Source organism: Panthera leo, chromosome D2 (genome assembly GCF_018350215.1).
Source record: "Panthera leo isolate Ple1 chromosome D2, P.leo_Ple1_pat1.1, whole genome shotgun sequence".
Lineage (NCBI taxonomy): Eukaryota > Metazoa > Chordata > Mammalia > Carnivora > Felidae > Panthera > Panthera leo.
Genome location: NC_056689.1, coordinates 64,210,096 through 64,225,944, shown reverse-complemented (window position 1 = coordinate 64,225,944; position 15,849 = coordinate 64,210,096). Strand labels below are relative to the sequence as shown.

Genomic DNA, 15,849 nt, shown 5'->3' with positions numbered 1-15,849 from the left:
TCTTTAAAAATAAAAATTAATTAAAAACAGAGTTAAGGCAGAAGAAGAATAAGAGGGAATTCCAGACAGAGACCCCCCACCCCATGCATGCAAAGGCATGAAGTTTCCCCGCCCTTCTGTGAAATTCATTTCAAGAAGGGAATTCATTTTCCCAAATATATATATATAGACAATATAAAGATTTATTAGATACAGCCACTTATTGCCTCTTTGTATAATTAAAGGATCCTGGATCAAACATTTTTATCTCACATTTCCAGAGAGGTTCTTTTTGAGCCCCAGAACTGAACAACCCAGTATATCAGATATTACAGCAGATATTGACCAGTGTGAAAATGTTGTCTATATACTTACTGAGGAAACATTCTTCTCTATGCTCTAGTGAACGCAGAGAGCTCAGTGATAAAGAAAACAGAAGACCTGCCTCGTGAGAGCTCAATGAAGTAAGAGAGGCATTTATACAAAGAGATCTAGCAAACCATTATGAACCATGACAGGTTATGTACAGGGTGATCTGGAAGCATAAAACAAGGGTGTCCAACCCTTTATGCCTAATACCAGAAGTCATACTTACTATCATGATGGATAGTGATACTTGAAGCCATTCTTGAGATCTCACTCTGAAAAGGAAATCATCAAGGGAATATTTTAGGTTAAATTTTATGTTTATGCTGTTTCTGATTTGTTACTATTTTTGAGACTTATTGAGGTATAATTGACAAAATTAAAATATATTGAAAGTATACAGTGTGATGATTTGAGAAACATATACTGTGTAAAAGGATTTCCACACTGAGTTAACATATCTATCACCTCATATATTTACCCTTCTTTCTTTTCCTCCCCTTCCCCTTCCCCTTTCTCCTTTCTCCTTTCTCCTTTCTCCTTTCTCCTTTCTCCTTTCTCCTTTCTCCTTTCTGCTTTCTCCTTTCTCCTTTCCTTTCCTTTCCTTTCCTTTCCTTTCCTTTCCTTTATTCTCTTTTCTTCTTTGTGAGAACATTTAAGTTCCACTCTCAACAAATTTCACTTATATAATGCAGTGTCATGGACTGTAGTCATGTTGTACATTACATCCTCAAACTTTATTCATCTTATAACTGAAACTTGGTATCCTTTTACCATCCCTGTCTCCCCCACAACCTCTGGCAACCCCCCATTATTATTATTGCCACCATTATTAAGCACAATAATTGGTCTTACTCTACACAAATAAGCATCAAACCCCACAGTTACAAGTAAAATGTATAAATGTGCTAGGCAACAGTGCTTTGTGGTCAACTGCAGTGATGTGCTTGTGCCAGGTGTCTGGTCAGTGACAGGACCGTTAAAACCAGCACGTCTGCAGACATTTAGCCTTGTTTGGCTTCAGCTTTTGAGAATGTACCAGGGCCACAAAGTAAAAGCAGCAATAGTTCTTTATAATCTGTGACTGCAGATCTGGAGGTACTCCTAGACTCCCAGGAAAAGGAGCGAGCCTATCAGCAAATAAAAGTTGTTGGAAACATTGCAGTTTGACTTTAAAGTTTTATTTTCTTGTTGCAGTTGCTTTCCTACAGGTAGGGAAAAAAACAGGCAGGGTAAGAGGAGCTGGTTAGCCACAGGAGACTTTGCGGAAGCAAATGATTCTGTTTTGTCCCTGTCTCTTTCTGTGAATTGATAAGAGGGGACCCATCACTTGACACAACAGCTCCTGCCTTTAGATGTGGTATAAAAGATCTTAAAAGAAAACTGCTATTATCGATTTGGGGCTATGAGCACATGGAAAGTTGCAACTGGATGCAGGGTAATTATTTCGTCTCCCGTTGACATTCACCATTAGCCGAGCAGATAGGTCTGCATGCTAGCTTTCACAATGTGTTTCTGGGATGCCAGCCTTCTCCTGGGAATAAGAAGAGCTAGTCACGTCAGGGAAGGAACTCAGGGCGGCAGGCAAGGTGGGAGGTGAGCAGCGTGCAGCTGCCTGCTAATAATTTGCAAAAACTCAGCAGTTAACTGCTGAGATTTCTAGTTGGAAGGTTTTTAGGGAGCTCGTTTTCTTTTTCAGCCTGAGGACTGTGGCCTTGTCAGAAGAGGTCACCTGTGGATCCCGTCAGCCCTTCAGTGTGGGAAGTAGAGAGCCACCATCCCCAGATGAGCTCTAGCATTTAACTGAAATGATGGTCAGGATGTCACCGACTGCCCGTATACAGATTGCACTGATGGGAAGCGTCCAAGTGTGTGTCCCCTGTCTCTTTGGGGGAAATCGTAAAACCCTTATGAGGACATTTCTGCTTCCAGAGAGAAGAAAGCAGGGTTTAATGTTGTGAGCTTAGACTCTGAATTTCAGACCATGTATCAATCAGAGAAAACTTACTGACAGTGATAATAGGGCCGTTAGGAGACTCCTTTTCTTAAGAAGAAGAGAGACTAAGCCAGCTATGCTTCAGAGTCTTTGAGCTGAGAAAATGAGTTCAAATAAGAAAGAGCTCTGGGAATGCCCTTAGGACAGTGATTAATTTGCTTATTTCAAAGAGCTCACATACTGTTATATCCTCCCTCCCTTTCTCCCTCCCTCATCTCATTTCCTTCCTTCTTTCATTCAACTTTTGACTATCTGTTATAGCTCAGGTAACAGAATAATTATTTTCTATTTAGTATGGCTCACTGCAAGATTACACTAAATAATATACGCCTCCAAGGCACTTTAAATAGGCTTTTATTTTACTTTTTATTTTATTTTACTTACACATATGGTTTCAGGCACCCTTCCTAAGGTAAGGTACATCTGCATTTTCCTCTCACCCTGGTTCAATATACAGAGAATGGTCGCTCTGTGCCATACGGGCCACTGCATCGGTTCAATCACATGGTTTGTTCCTAGTTCCCAGGACAGTAGGACGTAGTTTTGCTCATTTCAAATGAAAAAATTAATTAGATCACTCAGCAATGTAAATCACCATTCAAATGACCCAACTAAAGCAAGCAGCTTACTTGGCATCTGCCTGATAAGTCTTGAAAGTCTAATATACTGTCAGTGAGATTGTCACTAGCTGAGCCCACAGAAAGACACATATGCCATGTGTAGGACTTATTTGCAAGTCTGAGCTAATAACATACAGCATCTTTGCCAGAGTTAAGCCCGGCCTTCGTCAAATAAAGGTTTCATTATAGTTTTTATTTGAAGCGGGAATTTCACTGTCAGGTTGTATAAATAAACGTAGACATATTCCAAGGCTTGTGGTGTTTAAATCCTGTGGATGTTAATAGTCTGTGGGCTCAGCTGAGTTTCTTGAAGACACATATGAAGTCATTCATGTTGGTGTTCCTTTTCCTCTTTCCCCATGTTTTAGGTCTGTGATGGGATCAAACAAGGAACCAGATCTTGTGCATCTCGAGGCCAGAACTATAGATGGTCGTAAGTAATTCAACTCCTCCATGATGTTATCAACCTACCATGAGCCGAGTCTATGTTTTAGGGAAATCACAGTGGCAATAACCCAAGTCCTTCATAATCCAGAATTGTCTTAATCACTTCCGGCATCTCTCATCCAATCAAGGTGTTTTTCTTTCCCGGTTATGGGAAAGTTCCCCAGTATCTTACTTCTGAAATTTTTGTAGTTATTGTCATTATTATGTTATTGCTGCTGTTTTGTTTTCATTTGTTTTTCCAGTTTCCTTATTTTATCAGATACCACCTAGGCAATATTTCAATGTTTTGTCTGGGAAGTCACAAAGCACTTGGAAATGACAGGGACAAGAGAACCATTCTGTGTGTCCCTCATCATAAACAGGTTGAAGGACACATCGATCGGGTTCGTTTGCTGGCGTATTGATAATGTTTAGCAACCCAGTTAGGCCGGCTGCAAGGAGGAACTATGCTTTGTATAGAGACTGGGGCTTTGAGTACATGAAACCGAAAAAGAAAATTGCAGTCCAGGATCCACACCCATATCTCAACGTCTCAAAAGTTCACTCACTAGTTATGAAAAATTAATATCTTGAAAAAGCTGCTTAAGTTCTTTATGCCTCAGTTTCTTCATCTGTAAATGAAATAAGTTAATAATAATGATTCTTGGGGCACCTGGGTGGCTCAGTCGGTTAAGTGTCTAACTTCAGCTCAGGCCGTGATCTCATGGTTGGTGGGTTTGAGCCCCGCATCGGCCTCTGTGCTGACAGCACAGAGCCTGGAGCACACTTCAGATTCTGTCTCCCTCTCTCTCTGTCCCTCCCCCGCTTATACTCTCTCTCTCTCTCTCTCTCTCCTTCAAAAATAAATAAACATTAAAAAAATATTTAAAAAATAATAACAATTCTTGTACTAGCTAACATTCATTGAGCACGTACCCTGTACCAGGAACTATGCTAATCACTGCATATATTTTATCACAAGTAATCTCCACAAGAACTTGTAGGTTATTATCCTAATTTTACAGACGAGGAAACCAAGGCATAGCTGGTTTAAGTAATATATTTAAACAGCAATAACCTAAGTTTCCTCTCCCTTCTTTGGTCCAGAGGATCTCCAGAAGGTCTAAGGAGTGGAGGAGTACCACCAGGCCTACGATAGGGCACCACAGGTTAAAGGGATCAAAGAAGGAGAAAAGAAGAAGAAGAACAGGTGAAGTAAGAAAGGATGGGGGGAAGAAAGAAGTCAGTCTCAAGTGGAGAGAAGAAAAGGCAAACTGATATCCGCAGTTACTGCAGAGCAATGAGGTTGCCCAGCCCAGAGCCAGAGGGTGATGATCTAAGTATTGAGACCTACCCCTCGCAATTCAAAAACTTCATCATCACTGTCTCCTGTACCTGTCCACTTGCCCTTAGCTCGTCTGAACACAAAAGCAGAAGGTAGCTGTACTTCACTGGCTTACAGCTAAAAGAAGCGGGTCACCCCTGCACTCCAGACTCTCCAGAAACCACACCTACTTCATTACTGTGCACACGGCATGAGCTTTTTCATCTCCAGCGGTTCCACTTCCCCTTTGGGGAATCAATATATTCCTTGGCAGAATCAGCGGGGGCACAGTTCAGGGTCCAAGCTATCATCTTCCTCCTTTATAAATTCAGGCAGGACTGCCACATGTAATATGTCCAGCACTATGCCTGACACAGAATGAACTCAGCAGTTTAGAGCTTTCTTCCTATCTCTTCAGTGGGCTCTCTCTGGTCACGACCCCCGCCCCCCCCTCCCCCATTGCTCTAGAACTGATGAGGTTGTCTTGGATGGCAAGGTCCAGTTTTTACTACACAAGAGCCAGAATAATCTTTCCCTCAGGTAGAATGATTCAGGACACCTGACCTTGACCTATAGTTCCAGTGTAATCTGGAACCTGCCCATTTCTTTAGCTTGTCTCCCTGTGTCTTCTCTTCACTCCTTGTCTGCAGGCCTGTGGGCTTGCTGTGAGTTCTTGGAATGTGCAGGGTCCTATGTGTCATCACAAGGCTCTGAGACCCGCTGGTTCCTCTGCTTGGAATATCTACTTCCCTTCTGCCTTCCCTGACCCATTCGTTGTAATTAATCAGTATGGATGTTTCAGATGTAAATATTTCTTTTTTTTTTTTTAACTTTTTAGTTTGAAATAATTTTAGGCTCACATAAAAGTTGCAAAAACTAGTACAGAGAGTTGCCCTGCACCTTGCACCTGGCTTCCCTCAAAGATGAGCACCAGTGTAACCACAGAATAATATCAAAACTTCCAGTCTAAACCAGTGTCTTATTTTATTTGCTTTCGTTCAAAACTCTTCTTTGTCTTTATTGTGCTCATCTCAGCTTGACGTTACTCAATCTATTTACATTCCTTTTCCATGATTATTTGATTACAGTATCTTTCCTTTACCAGTCTTGACGTTCTAGGAGTGAAGGGGCCGTGTGTATCTTTGTTCAATATTGTGTGTTCAGCACATGCCTCAGTGTCAACATGTAGATAGAGCTTAATACATATTTGTTGAATGAATGAATACACACAGTTGACCCATTGTCAGGGTTACCAAGTCACTTACTAAGTTGTCGGAAAATTTTAGGGCATTGCATCTCAAGCTTGGACATAACCTGACCCAACTAGGGATCTTGTTAAAACGTGGATGCTGATTCAATACGGGCCCAAAAGACTGCATTCCTAATAAGCTCCCAGGCGAAGCCAATGCTGCTGGTCAGTGAAACATGTTTAGAGTAACAAAGTCCCATAACGAAAACCTAATGAAAGAGCTTTAGGGTCTGTCTCCCATGACTGCACCTCTTGTTTAGAAAGCCACAGATGGAATTGGTAACATCCCAGATTGCTTTAATTTTCAAGCTTTTGGGGATAATACTGCTTCTGGCTTGTGGCATCTAATGCACATAACCCCCTATCCTGAAAACAATAAGGCTGTCTCTTTCCCTGATCTGCACGTTTTCTTTCACCCAACATTATTCCTATGCTCCCTGCAGCCATGAAGGTTGATAATGCCAGGCTGTCATCTCAGGCTCAGCTTTCACATGGCATGAAATAGATCAGTTCTAATTTTATTTATTTTATTTTACTTTTTTTTTGCAAAGGCAGCATCTTCAGAAACTACCCAAGAGTGAAAATTCAATAAAGGGATTTAATTTGAAAAGTTATCCCTGTCAAAACAAAACAGGAAAAAAGAAATTACCCACCAATTGAAATAAAGGATCTAAGCATAATGCCTGACCTGACTGGGTATAAAAAAATGAGATTTTCTCAATATCATATTCAGTCTCTCTCTCTCTCTCTCTCTCTCTCTCTCGCTCGCTCGCTCTCGCTCTCGCTCTTGCTCTCGCTCTCTTTCTCTCTCTCTCTCTTTCTCTCTCTCTCTGTCTTCCCCCCACCCCTTTTGCACTCTTTCTCTCTCTCTTCCTCTTCCTCAAGGTACCTACTTCAGGTTAAAGAAACAGAGTAGGAAAGACCACAGAGAGATCAAAGTAGTAAGGTATTATTAACAAATACAGTGGAGAGTGTATTTATTATTTATTTATTTATTTTTATGGAGAGTATATTTATGAAACTCAGGTTCCAGGCTGGTCAGTGGCTCTAGAAATTCCAATGTCTGATGTTACCTCTCTCCTTATTCTCTGATGGAGATCCTTCTTGTTTTTCTGTGCCTTCAATGTTATTTAGGACACAATTTAAGTATGTGGAACCCATTGTTTATATTCCAGGTCATGCGTCTTGTAGGCTATATACCAAATCAATACGATATTTTTTACTCTGAATAAGTACTTTCTTTCTGATGTTAATGGATTCACAAATTTTGTAGTTTTGACACAGGAAAAATCCTATACTAGCTTATGTGTCTCCTCCCCATAGGGAGGCTTACAAATACTTATCTGGGCTTGATATTCAAAGTTTGGTTTTAGTCTCATTTCAAATTTCCCTAGGTTACATTTTATAATTTATTTCTGTTTCAACTGAAGTCTCCACAGTTGAGGACAAGTAAGCTCTGGAAAGCATTTGCTCTGTTATTGTCTATGACTAGCATAGACATTTCTGCCACTGGGCTCTAGAATCTAGATGTCTTACGGTTTACACTGTGACAACGTTGCTATTATTCCTTGCCTTACCTCTCTACCTTGTGAGGCAACCTCAATTACAATCAATCACAGGAATTATTACTGGAAAATTTTGAATGTATTTATTGGATGTGGCATTTGTTATTGGCCCTTGCATCTAACTCCGTACAAATTGACAGGTCCTCACCCCAGGTATAAAGATTTTGCTGTTTAAATATCTCGTGTGTGTGTGTGAGAGAGAGAGAGAGAGAGAGAGAGAGAGAGAGACAGAGCCAGAGAGCCAGAGAGAGAGAGAGAGAATGTGCTTTCACACATGCATTATATGCACACAGTGCACTAAAATAATAAAAATGAAACCTATATTCTACTGTTTCACCTAATATAAATGCATTTGTGAATGTAGTGCATGGGGTTAGAAAATGTTAACTAAACCATTACATTGAAAGCTTTGTGAAAAGCCACATCCTATTTTATTTTGGTTCTGTGTACAAAACAAAGCTCAGAGACTGACCCATCTGTTGACTTAATAAATGTCCTTATCTGTATAAGCATGTCTTCTTTTTTTATTCTACATTTTTTATTTATTTCTTTATTTTTATTATATGAAAATTATTGTCAAATTAGTTTCCATACAACACTCAGTGCTCATCCCAAAAGATGCCCTCTTCAATGTCCATCACCTCCCCTCCCCTCCCTCCCACCCCCCATCAACCCTCAGTTGGTTCTCAGTTTTTAAGAGTCTCTTATACTTTGGCTCTCTCCCACTCTAACCTCTTTTTTTTCTTTTTTTTCCTTCCCCTCCCCCATGGGTTTCTGTTAAGTTTCTCAGCATCCACATAAGAGTGAAAACATATGGTATCTGTCTTTCTCTGTATGGCTTATTTCACTTAACATAACACTCTCCAGTTCCATCCACGTTAAGCATGTCTTCTTAAAGAAGGGCTTTAAGGGCCTGCAGAGTCCTGGAGGGTCAGCAGAGGCCTGGAGGGCTAATGAGGGCATGTGAGAACCTGTCCAACTCCCTGTAATTGTATGCCGTGTGTTTGTCTATGTGATTTTGGAAGAAAGAACAGAACTGTTACCAGAATTCTTCACACAGCAATTATGCAGGGATGCATAGTTCCATTTTCATACACATCTGCAAACATGACCTTGGAAGAAAACCTGTAATAACAAGTTTAAACTTTATTGCTCCTCCCTTTCACTTCTGAAATGAACAGCCTCGCCAGTGACATGAGTGTTTCCGTACTGGTGGTGATCCGTGCTGCCATGGACAGGGGACAGGGGACAATTACTGGGCTCGTTGTCTATTTGCATGAGTAAGTAACCTTGTAACAACTTGCATAAGGACTCATCTCTTTCACTGGGGAAAAACAACCTTGGCCCTTCAACCAACTGTGAAAATGCCCAAAAACTCTTGCTGAAATGAACCACAGACCAGCATTTTACAAGGTGAAATAAAAATCAAAGGAGACTCACAACTTTATATAACCACCATACCACAAATTCTGGTCGTTGGTGAGAACTGGACATCCCCTTTCCATTTCCTATTCTCCAGCGCTCCAGTTGATTTCCATATTGAATAGCATGCCTAGCAGTGTCTGGAGAGAGGAAGCACGGCCGCAATGCTCTGGGGCCGTGATGGAGACCTCAGTTCTCATCAGTCCTCAGGATGTTATCTGCGGGGCGCTTTCAGTTCTTCCTATAAAAATAGATGACGTTTATAACAACAAAAGTAGCAACCATGACAATAAAAAAAAAAAGGATAAGCCGCACTCAGGTGCATCAAGTGAAAAGGAAAACCCACTTCCTGACCTCCCTTCCCATTCCCCAGAGGTGGTAATTTTTTTTTTAATATTTACTCTGCATTTTTTCAGAAATCGTTTGGGCCCATACTGGTGAATACGTACGCGCATACACATACATACACACTCAGAAATGTTCACGTTGTAAAACCGTTATGCCAAATTTACTGTTGGCGAATACCATAGCCAGTTAAATTTTTCCACATCGGCACATATAAATGTAGTCACTTCATGACTGATCACTACAAAAAACCCTACCGTGCAGGCAGCTGTAAGCTAGTTTGCCGTTCTCTCACTGATAGACGTGTAGGTATTTGGCCCTTTCAAGCGGTGCCAATACATTTATCCACATGCACACACGTTACTTACTTGGTTAGTAAGCACTCACCCTTGTGCAGGCAGCAAGCACTGCTGAAAAGAGAAATTTAATAACTGCAAGCAGATCCCTGGGTCTGCAAGTATATACATTTAGCATTTCAGCAGACCTTGTTACGTTGTCCCCTGAGGTGCTTGTGTCGTGCACACTCACTCACTATGAGGATGCCTGCCTGTGTTTGTAAGCCCTCAGTAGTCCAGGGCATTATCAGAGATCTTTCAATAATAACCCATCTGATGAGCAAAGAGCCATGCCCTATTGTCTTAATTTGCATCGATTTAATTATGAACGAGATCAAGATTATTTATTTATTCATTCATTTATTTATTGGCTATTTGTATTTCCTCATCAAGGAACCTTCAAAAGATACCAAATCTCTTTAACGTTCTAGGGAAGATTCACACTTTGGCGTATGTATATAAATCTAAAAAAGGATCAGCCTCGCCACCCTCCCTCCAGCTGAGGTCCCAATACTAGCACACCAACTGGCATTATTAGACGCCATGTTTTATAATCTTCATTTACCTTCTTTTCCTGTCCCCACAGAAGGCGTCAGGCGTTAGGCTGCATGGCGGCACCTTGCCGTTGGCTTTTTTTCCTGGCTGTTTCGTTCTGATCCCATTGTTCGTACTGCAAAAGCCACTTCATTTCAACTACTTGTGATTTCAGCTCGGCCTCTCTGAGTTAGTAGCCTTAAAGACAGCCCTGAAAACTAACCAGAAAAGCGTGAAACGTGATAACACAGGCTTCCCCACACAGCAGTGAACACCTGACAGTGACACACAGCCACAGGCTCAGCTGGGCAGCTTTCAAAGTGTGCTCTTTGTACCAGCCATGTGTTACTTCCCCTGTGTCCTGTATGCCCAGCCGCAGTGGGAAGGTCTGTGCCCTGACTTCCCATCCTCGGGAGGAGAGGACAGAGGTACACAAGAGAAACCTATTATCCCTAGGCTTTAACTCTACGACAGAGGTCTGGGTTTCTACTGGGTGTTTAGGATCCCCCAGGACACAGCAGCACTAGTCCATATAATGTGTGACAGTTTCCGGCCATCTGGAAAATTCCTGATGCTTCTGACTCCTGCTTTAAAAAAAAAAAAAAAAAAGAAGTGTTCTAAAGATCTTGGCACTAACTCCTACATTCTCTTTCTTTGTCCTCTATGTTCTCGAGCAACAATGGTGCTGGTGTCATGGATTATATTCCTATCATTGGACAGGCACTAAGGCACTTCCTGCTAATCTTTCGCTGCACCCTTACATCAATTCTCGGAAATAGGCTCTGTTGTTATCGTTCTCATTTTAACTTTGAGGAAAACAAGGCTTTCAAGGATTAAATGTTTTCACCATTGCCTCAGGGCTAGAATATGAAGCCAGGTTTGCTTAACCTCGGACATACTATTCTTTCATTCAACAGATATCATTGGACCTGAATGCTGTGCCAGGTGCTGTCCCAGACGCAAAGGAGAGATGGAAGGGAACGTAGCAAAAGCCTCACTCTCCTCGACTTTACCTTGTAGTTAGGGGAGATGTCATATTTGAGTGAATAGTGAAATAGTCTCTATCCCCAAAAATCTGCTGGCCAGGTGGGCATAACACGTCCACAGTTCTGTGTGATGCAAAGTAAAATAAATGCTGTCACAGGACAATTTCTGGCACAAAGTAGACCATCTGTGGAGAGGTATAAATTTGGGTGACCCTCACCTGTGGGCTCCCAGCACCTGATCCTTCCTGGGATGCACTCACCATACCGCATTATAGTAGGCAAGTTATTTTTTTTTTTTTTGCACTTCTATTAAATTATTAAGTCTCTATGTTCTGTCTCATGGCCCTATTTCCTAGTCCTGTACTTTGCAAAAAAAAAAAGGTATGATCTCAGAACTTTTCCTGGAGTAGTCATGACCTCATGAGGACAACATTTAGAAAGTTATACTGGACCGAAATCAAGAGATTTCATAGAAGAAAGCAATGCCACAATCTTGTTATGCCAAGGGAGAACATTTAATCTAAGTTTATAATTTTCATGGAAATTTTTTGAACTCTGCATAGTATTTTCAGGGGCCATGGCTAGAGTCTCATTTTTGCAGATGCCAATTTCTGACTGGTACATGCCACAGAGGGCGCTCGAATCCTGATGGTACTGAAGGTTATATGAGCACAAGCATGTGGGCTCGACGGGTGTGTGTGTGTGTGTGTGTGTGTGTGTGTGTGTGTGTGTGTGTGTTAGGTGGGAACATTTAAGACGGAAGTTCTCAAACAAATAATGGAACAATATAAAGGACAAAAGAAAGATTTATATGCAGATGCATGGGCTTTAAACACTTCCCTGTTTTAAGGTTGAAAATTAATGGAGTTTAGGGTTTTAAAGTGCTCATGACTGACTGCCTACAGAGTTTATGGCTTTGTCTAAAATGAAACTTTTGTAATATTAAGGTATACAAAAGGATTTGGTGCTAAATATTTTTTGAATAATAGAATCACTGGTAGAGTTCTAGAGATCTGTGATGTTTTTCTTGCTGTGTCATTTACTAGCATGTGAGCTTAGACAAATCTCGTCTCTAAGTCTGGAGTTCTTCATCTGTAAAAAGTACCTCTTTCTGGATTTTTTTTTTTTTTTTACAAAATTTAAAAAGGAAAAAGCATGCGATCCACTTAGCATGGTTCCTGACCCAGAGAAGAGGTCACTGTGGTAATTCTGGAGGTTAATGCTGCTGCTGCTATCATTGGAGAGATTCTGGGAAAGGAGAGGTCAGCCTGAGCCTCAGGCAAAACCCCACAGAAGAAAGCCCAGCAAGTATTTGGGCAGGGTAACAGGCAAGGAAAAGGAAATTCAAACCCGAGTAACTGTCTGAATGGACAAAGGTGTCAGCCAGGAATGAACGTGCTGTTTAGAAATAGCAGAAGTCCTGAAAATGTAGACTTAACCAGCAACATCACGGAGCTTCATTTCTTCAGGCAGGGGTGGGAGGAGACAGGTTTCAATGGGTAAAGTATAGTGAAGACCTGTCAGATCTTAAAGTAATAGTCTGATTCTTAATGTCCTTTTTTAGTTCTAAAGTTCTCTCTTTTTTTTTTTTTTCTTTTTAATGTTTATTTTTGAGAGAATGAGACAGAGTGGAGCAGGGGAGGAGCAGAGAGAGAGGGAGACACGGAATCTGAAGCAGGCTCCAGGCTCTGAGCTGTCAGCACAGAGCCCGATGGGGGGGGCTGGAACCCACAGACCGTGAGATCATGACCTGAGCCGAAGTTGGATGCTTAACCAACTGAGCCACTCAGGCGCCCTATAGTTCTAAAGTTCTAATAATCTTCATTACAAAGAGAAAAAGTCTGAAACCTGGCTTGGTAAGTGACCTTCTCAGAGTCATGCAGCATGCTGGAGATAGAGCTAGGACCTAGAACATCATTCCCAACAGGAGGAAGCATTCGCAAAGCAATATGGCTGCGGGCTGGCAGGCCCTGTGTGCTGGGCACCCAGCCAACTCTCATGTCCTCTTCATACCCCTGGTTATTTTCCATTTCTGCCCACTGCCCACTGACTCACACAAATACCTATTAATTATACAAGGAGAATACTTTTCATGGTGCTTTGAAAAATACTTTAAAAAATCTTTAATTGAAACCAAACATCAAATATGAAGAAAGATGTGTCAGGTAGAGATGTCTGGAGTACTTTACAGTTGAGACACAGTGGATGGTAGTGGTGATTCAAGAGAGAGGGCTTCAGTAGCAATCACTGCTCCTGTTATTGGAGCACGGTCTAGCCCAGCCCTAGACTGAACACGTTTCATGACTGAAGTCTTTGGGCATCACAACCACTGGCAAGATGGCCCCCATGTTTTCCATTTTACAGATCAGCGTGCAGAGAGGTGAAGTGGTTGCTTACGTTTACAAAACTAGCAGGCCTTGAACCTGCATTTAAAGCCCTGTTCCTCTGCTCAAAGCCTGGCCTTCGAAAGGCAGCCTTTGTCTACATCACAGATTCTGCAGGGGTGGGAATTGCATTATGCCAAGCGGCAGCTGTTATACACAGTGAGGATGCCTGAGAAGAGCAGCACAGGGCCCTAATTACCTATGGCAAGGAAAACATCTGTGTGGGAAAAGTAATGAAATTAATTCTAAAGTCTAGCAGTTGCATGCATTAATTGACGTTAATTAATGCCAAATTACAAGATACTTCCTATGGAATCGCATCATACACTCACTAGAATTGAATATGCAAAGAGTTCATCATACTTAATGCTATTACAGTAAGCCCCAAGGGGAATAAGAGTGATTGGTCCCTCATTATGAAGTGCAGCCAATTTCTCTCTGTTTCCATTAGGAGGAGAAAGAGAACAAACCAGGAGCCCTTTACCAGGGGCAGGCAGCTCAAAATTGTTCATTTCCCCTTCAGCTTGCAAATTTCACTTTGAGCCTCTCTAAGCAAGCAGTGGTTTCAAAGCCTCTTCCTGGGACTTTGCTTGTGTCGCCCAATGGAACCTTTGGTATTTCTTAGCCCAAAGACGGGCTCATTACACATATTGTTCGTGGTGCTCTGCCTCAGTATGTGTCATTGGGAGTGGGAGAAGCAGAGGAATTAGAGAAGCTTCTCAGATTTTTGTGGGACAGATCTCACACGCCGCCTCCACCTCCTGGCTGAGACATGCTTTCCAGGGCTTTGCACACAGTTGTCTCCTTCTCTCATATCACTACCTGTATACTATTGTTGACATCTCATGTATATCTTTTATTCATTTTTCCAGTGTAAGCATACATATGTAGATATCTATATATACAACTTGCAGAAAATCGGGTTGATATGCACATATTTTGGTAACCTACTTATTTTGGAATAGTTTTAGGTAAACAGAAAAGTTACCAAGATAATACAGCTTTACCTAGCTCTCCCCGATGTTAACTTCTTAAATAACCGAGGTCTGTTTTTTAAAACTAAGAAATTAAAACATTGATACAAATTATTAATTAGAAACCTATTTTTATTACATGAAATGCATTAACCACTTCCGTAAATCTTCATATACTCTTTAGAATCAGGATTTTAATAACAAACATGTTCTGAGGTTTTAAAAAGTTATTCCTCTATGTTTGACCATTTTTCTATTTAGTTTTGTTATAAACAACACTGATGAAAATTGAAGTACCTAAATCTTTGCATAGATCATTACTTATTCCCTTGGTTAGAATTCTCAGAAATAAATGTGAGGTCAGAGAGAGTATTTTCAAGGATCTTGATCCTATTGCCAAATTACTCCACACAAAATATAAATTTACTTGTCTTTCTTTTTGTATCTGGGTGTATGCATTGCTACTTAGATCAAAGACGAAATATAATTAACAGAAGTTGGCCCCAAACTTACCAGCATTCTTCACACAATACAGAGTAGTGGAAATAAACCAGCTTTGGAGCCAGCCAAGTTTGAAACCCATAATGCTATTTCTGTAAAACATTACGTATTTGAGCTTCATTCTCTTTATCTAAAAAAATAGTCGATATATTATACTTTGTAGTATTATCAAGATTAAATGTATGAAATAAATGTGAACCTGGAACATTGGTATTCAACAATTGTTAGTTTCCCTGCTCTTTTATTTTCTTCCCAAATCCCTCAGCTTCATAGTTTCTCAATAGCTGAGTTATAAATATGAGAAGTGTATCTTTATATTTTCCGTCTTATACTTGTTCAGGAACCTTTGAAGAGGAGGTTCAAGTCTTAAGAAAGTTTTAAACTCTGAGACCCCATACAAAGAAAACAAGCACTGTGTATTTATCAAAAGTTCTCATCAGGTGACAGTCCAAGAAATTCTGATTGGAAGTTGTATTTGTAATTTGAAGGCCAAGATCTCCTAATCAGGAATCTTTGATTTAGTTTGGTTAATCATTGTTTTTGTTCATTATCTCACATAAGAAGTGCAGAAAAAGAGCAGCTGTAAGTTCAGTATAATCAGTAACTCAGTGTCATCCGGAAATAGGTCCTTTTCATCTCTTTGCATACTCATTAGGTAAGCTTAACTGTAAGCTTACTGGCTCCTCTATGTAAAAAGAAGGCTAGAGCAGTTCTCAGCATCACATTATTCTAGAGAGGCAGAACAGGGTCTTCTGCTGTATTTCCTGGTCTCTCCCTTACAAGACTGCCCTCTCTTCTCATTTACTAGAACTCAGTTTTAATGCTCTTTCCTGAACCAACCAA

The 15,849-nt window shown here is 40.8% G+C and overlaps 1 protein-coding gene across 6 annotated transcripts in view; it reads left to right on the top strand.

The window, feature by feature from the left end:
• Positions 1–15,849, top strand: part of SORCS1 (sortilin related VPS10 domain containing receptor 1) — a 508,818-nt gene that overhangs the window by 364,621 nt on the left and 128,348 nt on the right. For all 6 annotated transcript variants that reach the window (XM_042908548.1, XM_042908547.1, XM_042908549.1 and 3 more), the window contains exon 6: positions 3,330–3,394. In XM_042908548.1, the coding sequence (XP_042764482.1) occupies positions 3,330–3,394 (65 nt within the window). The remainder of the gene's footprint in view (positions 1–3,329; positions 3,395–15,849) is intronic.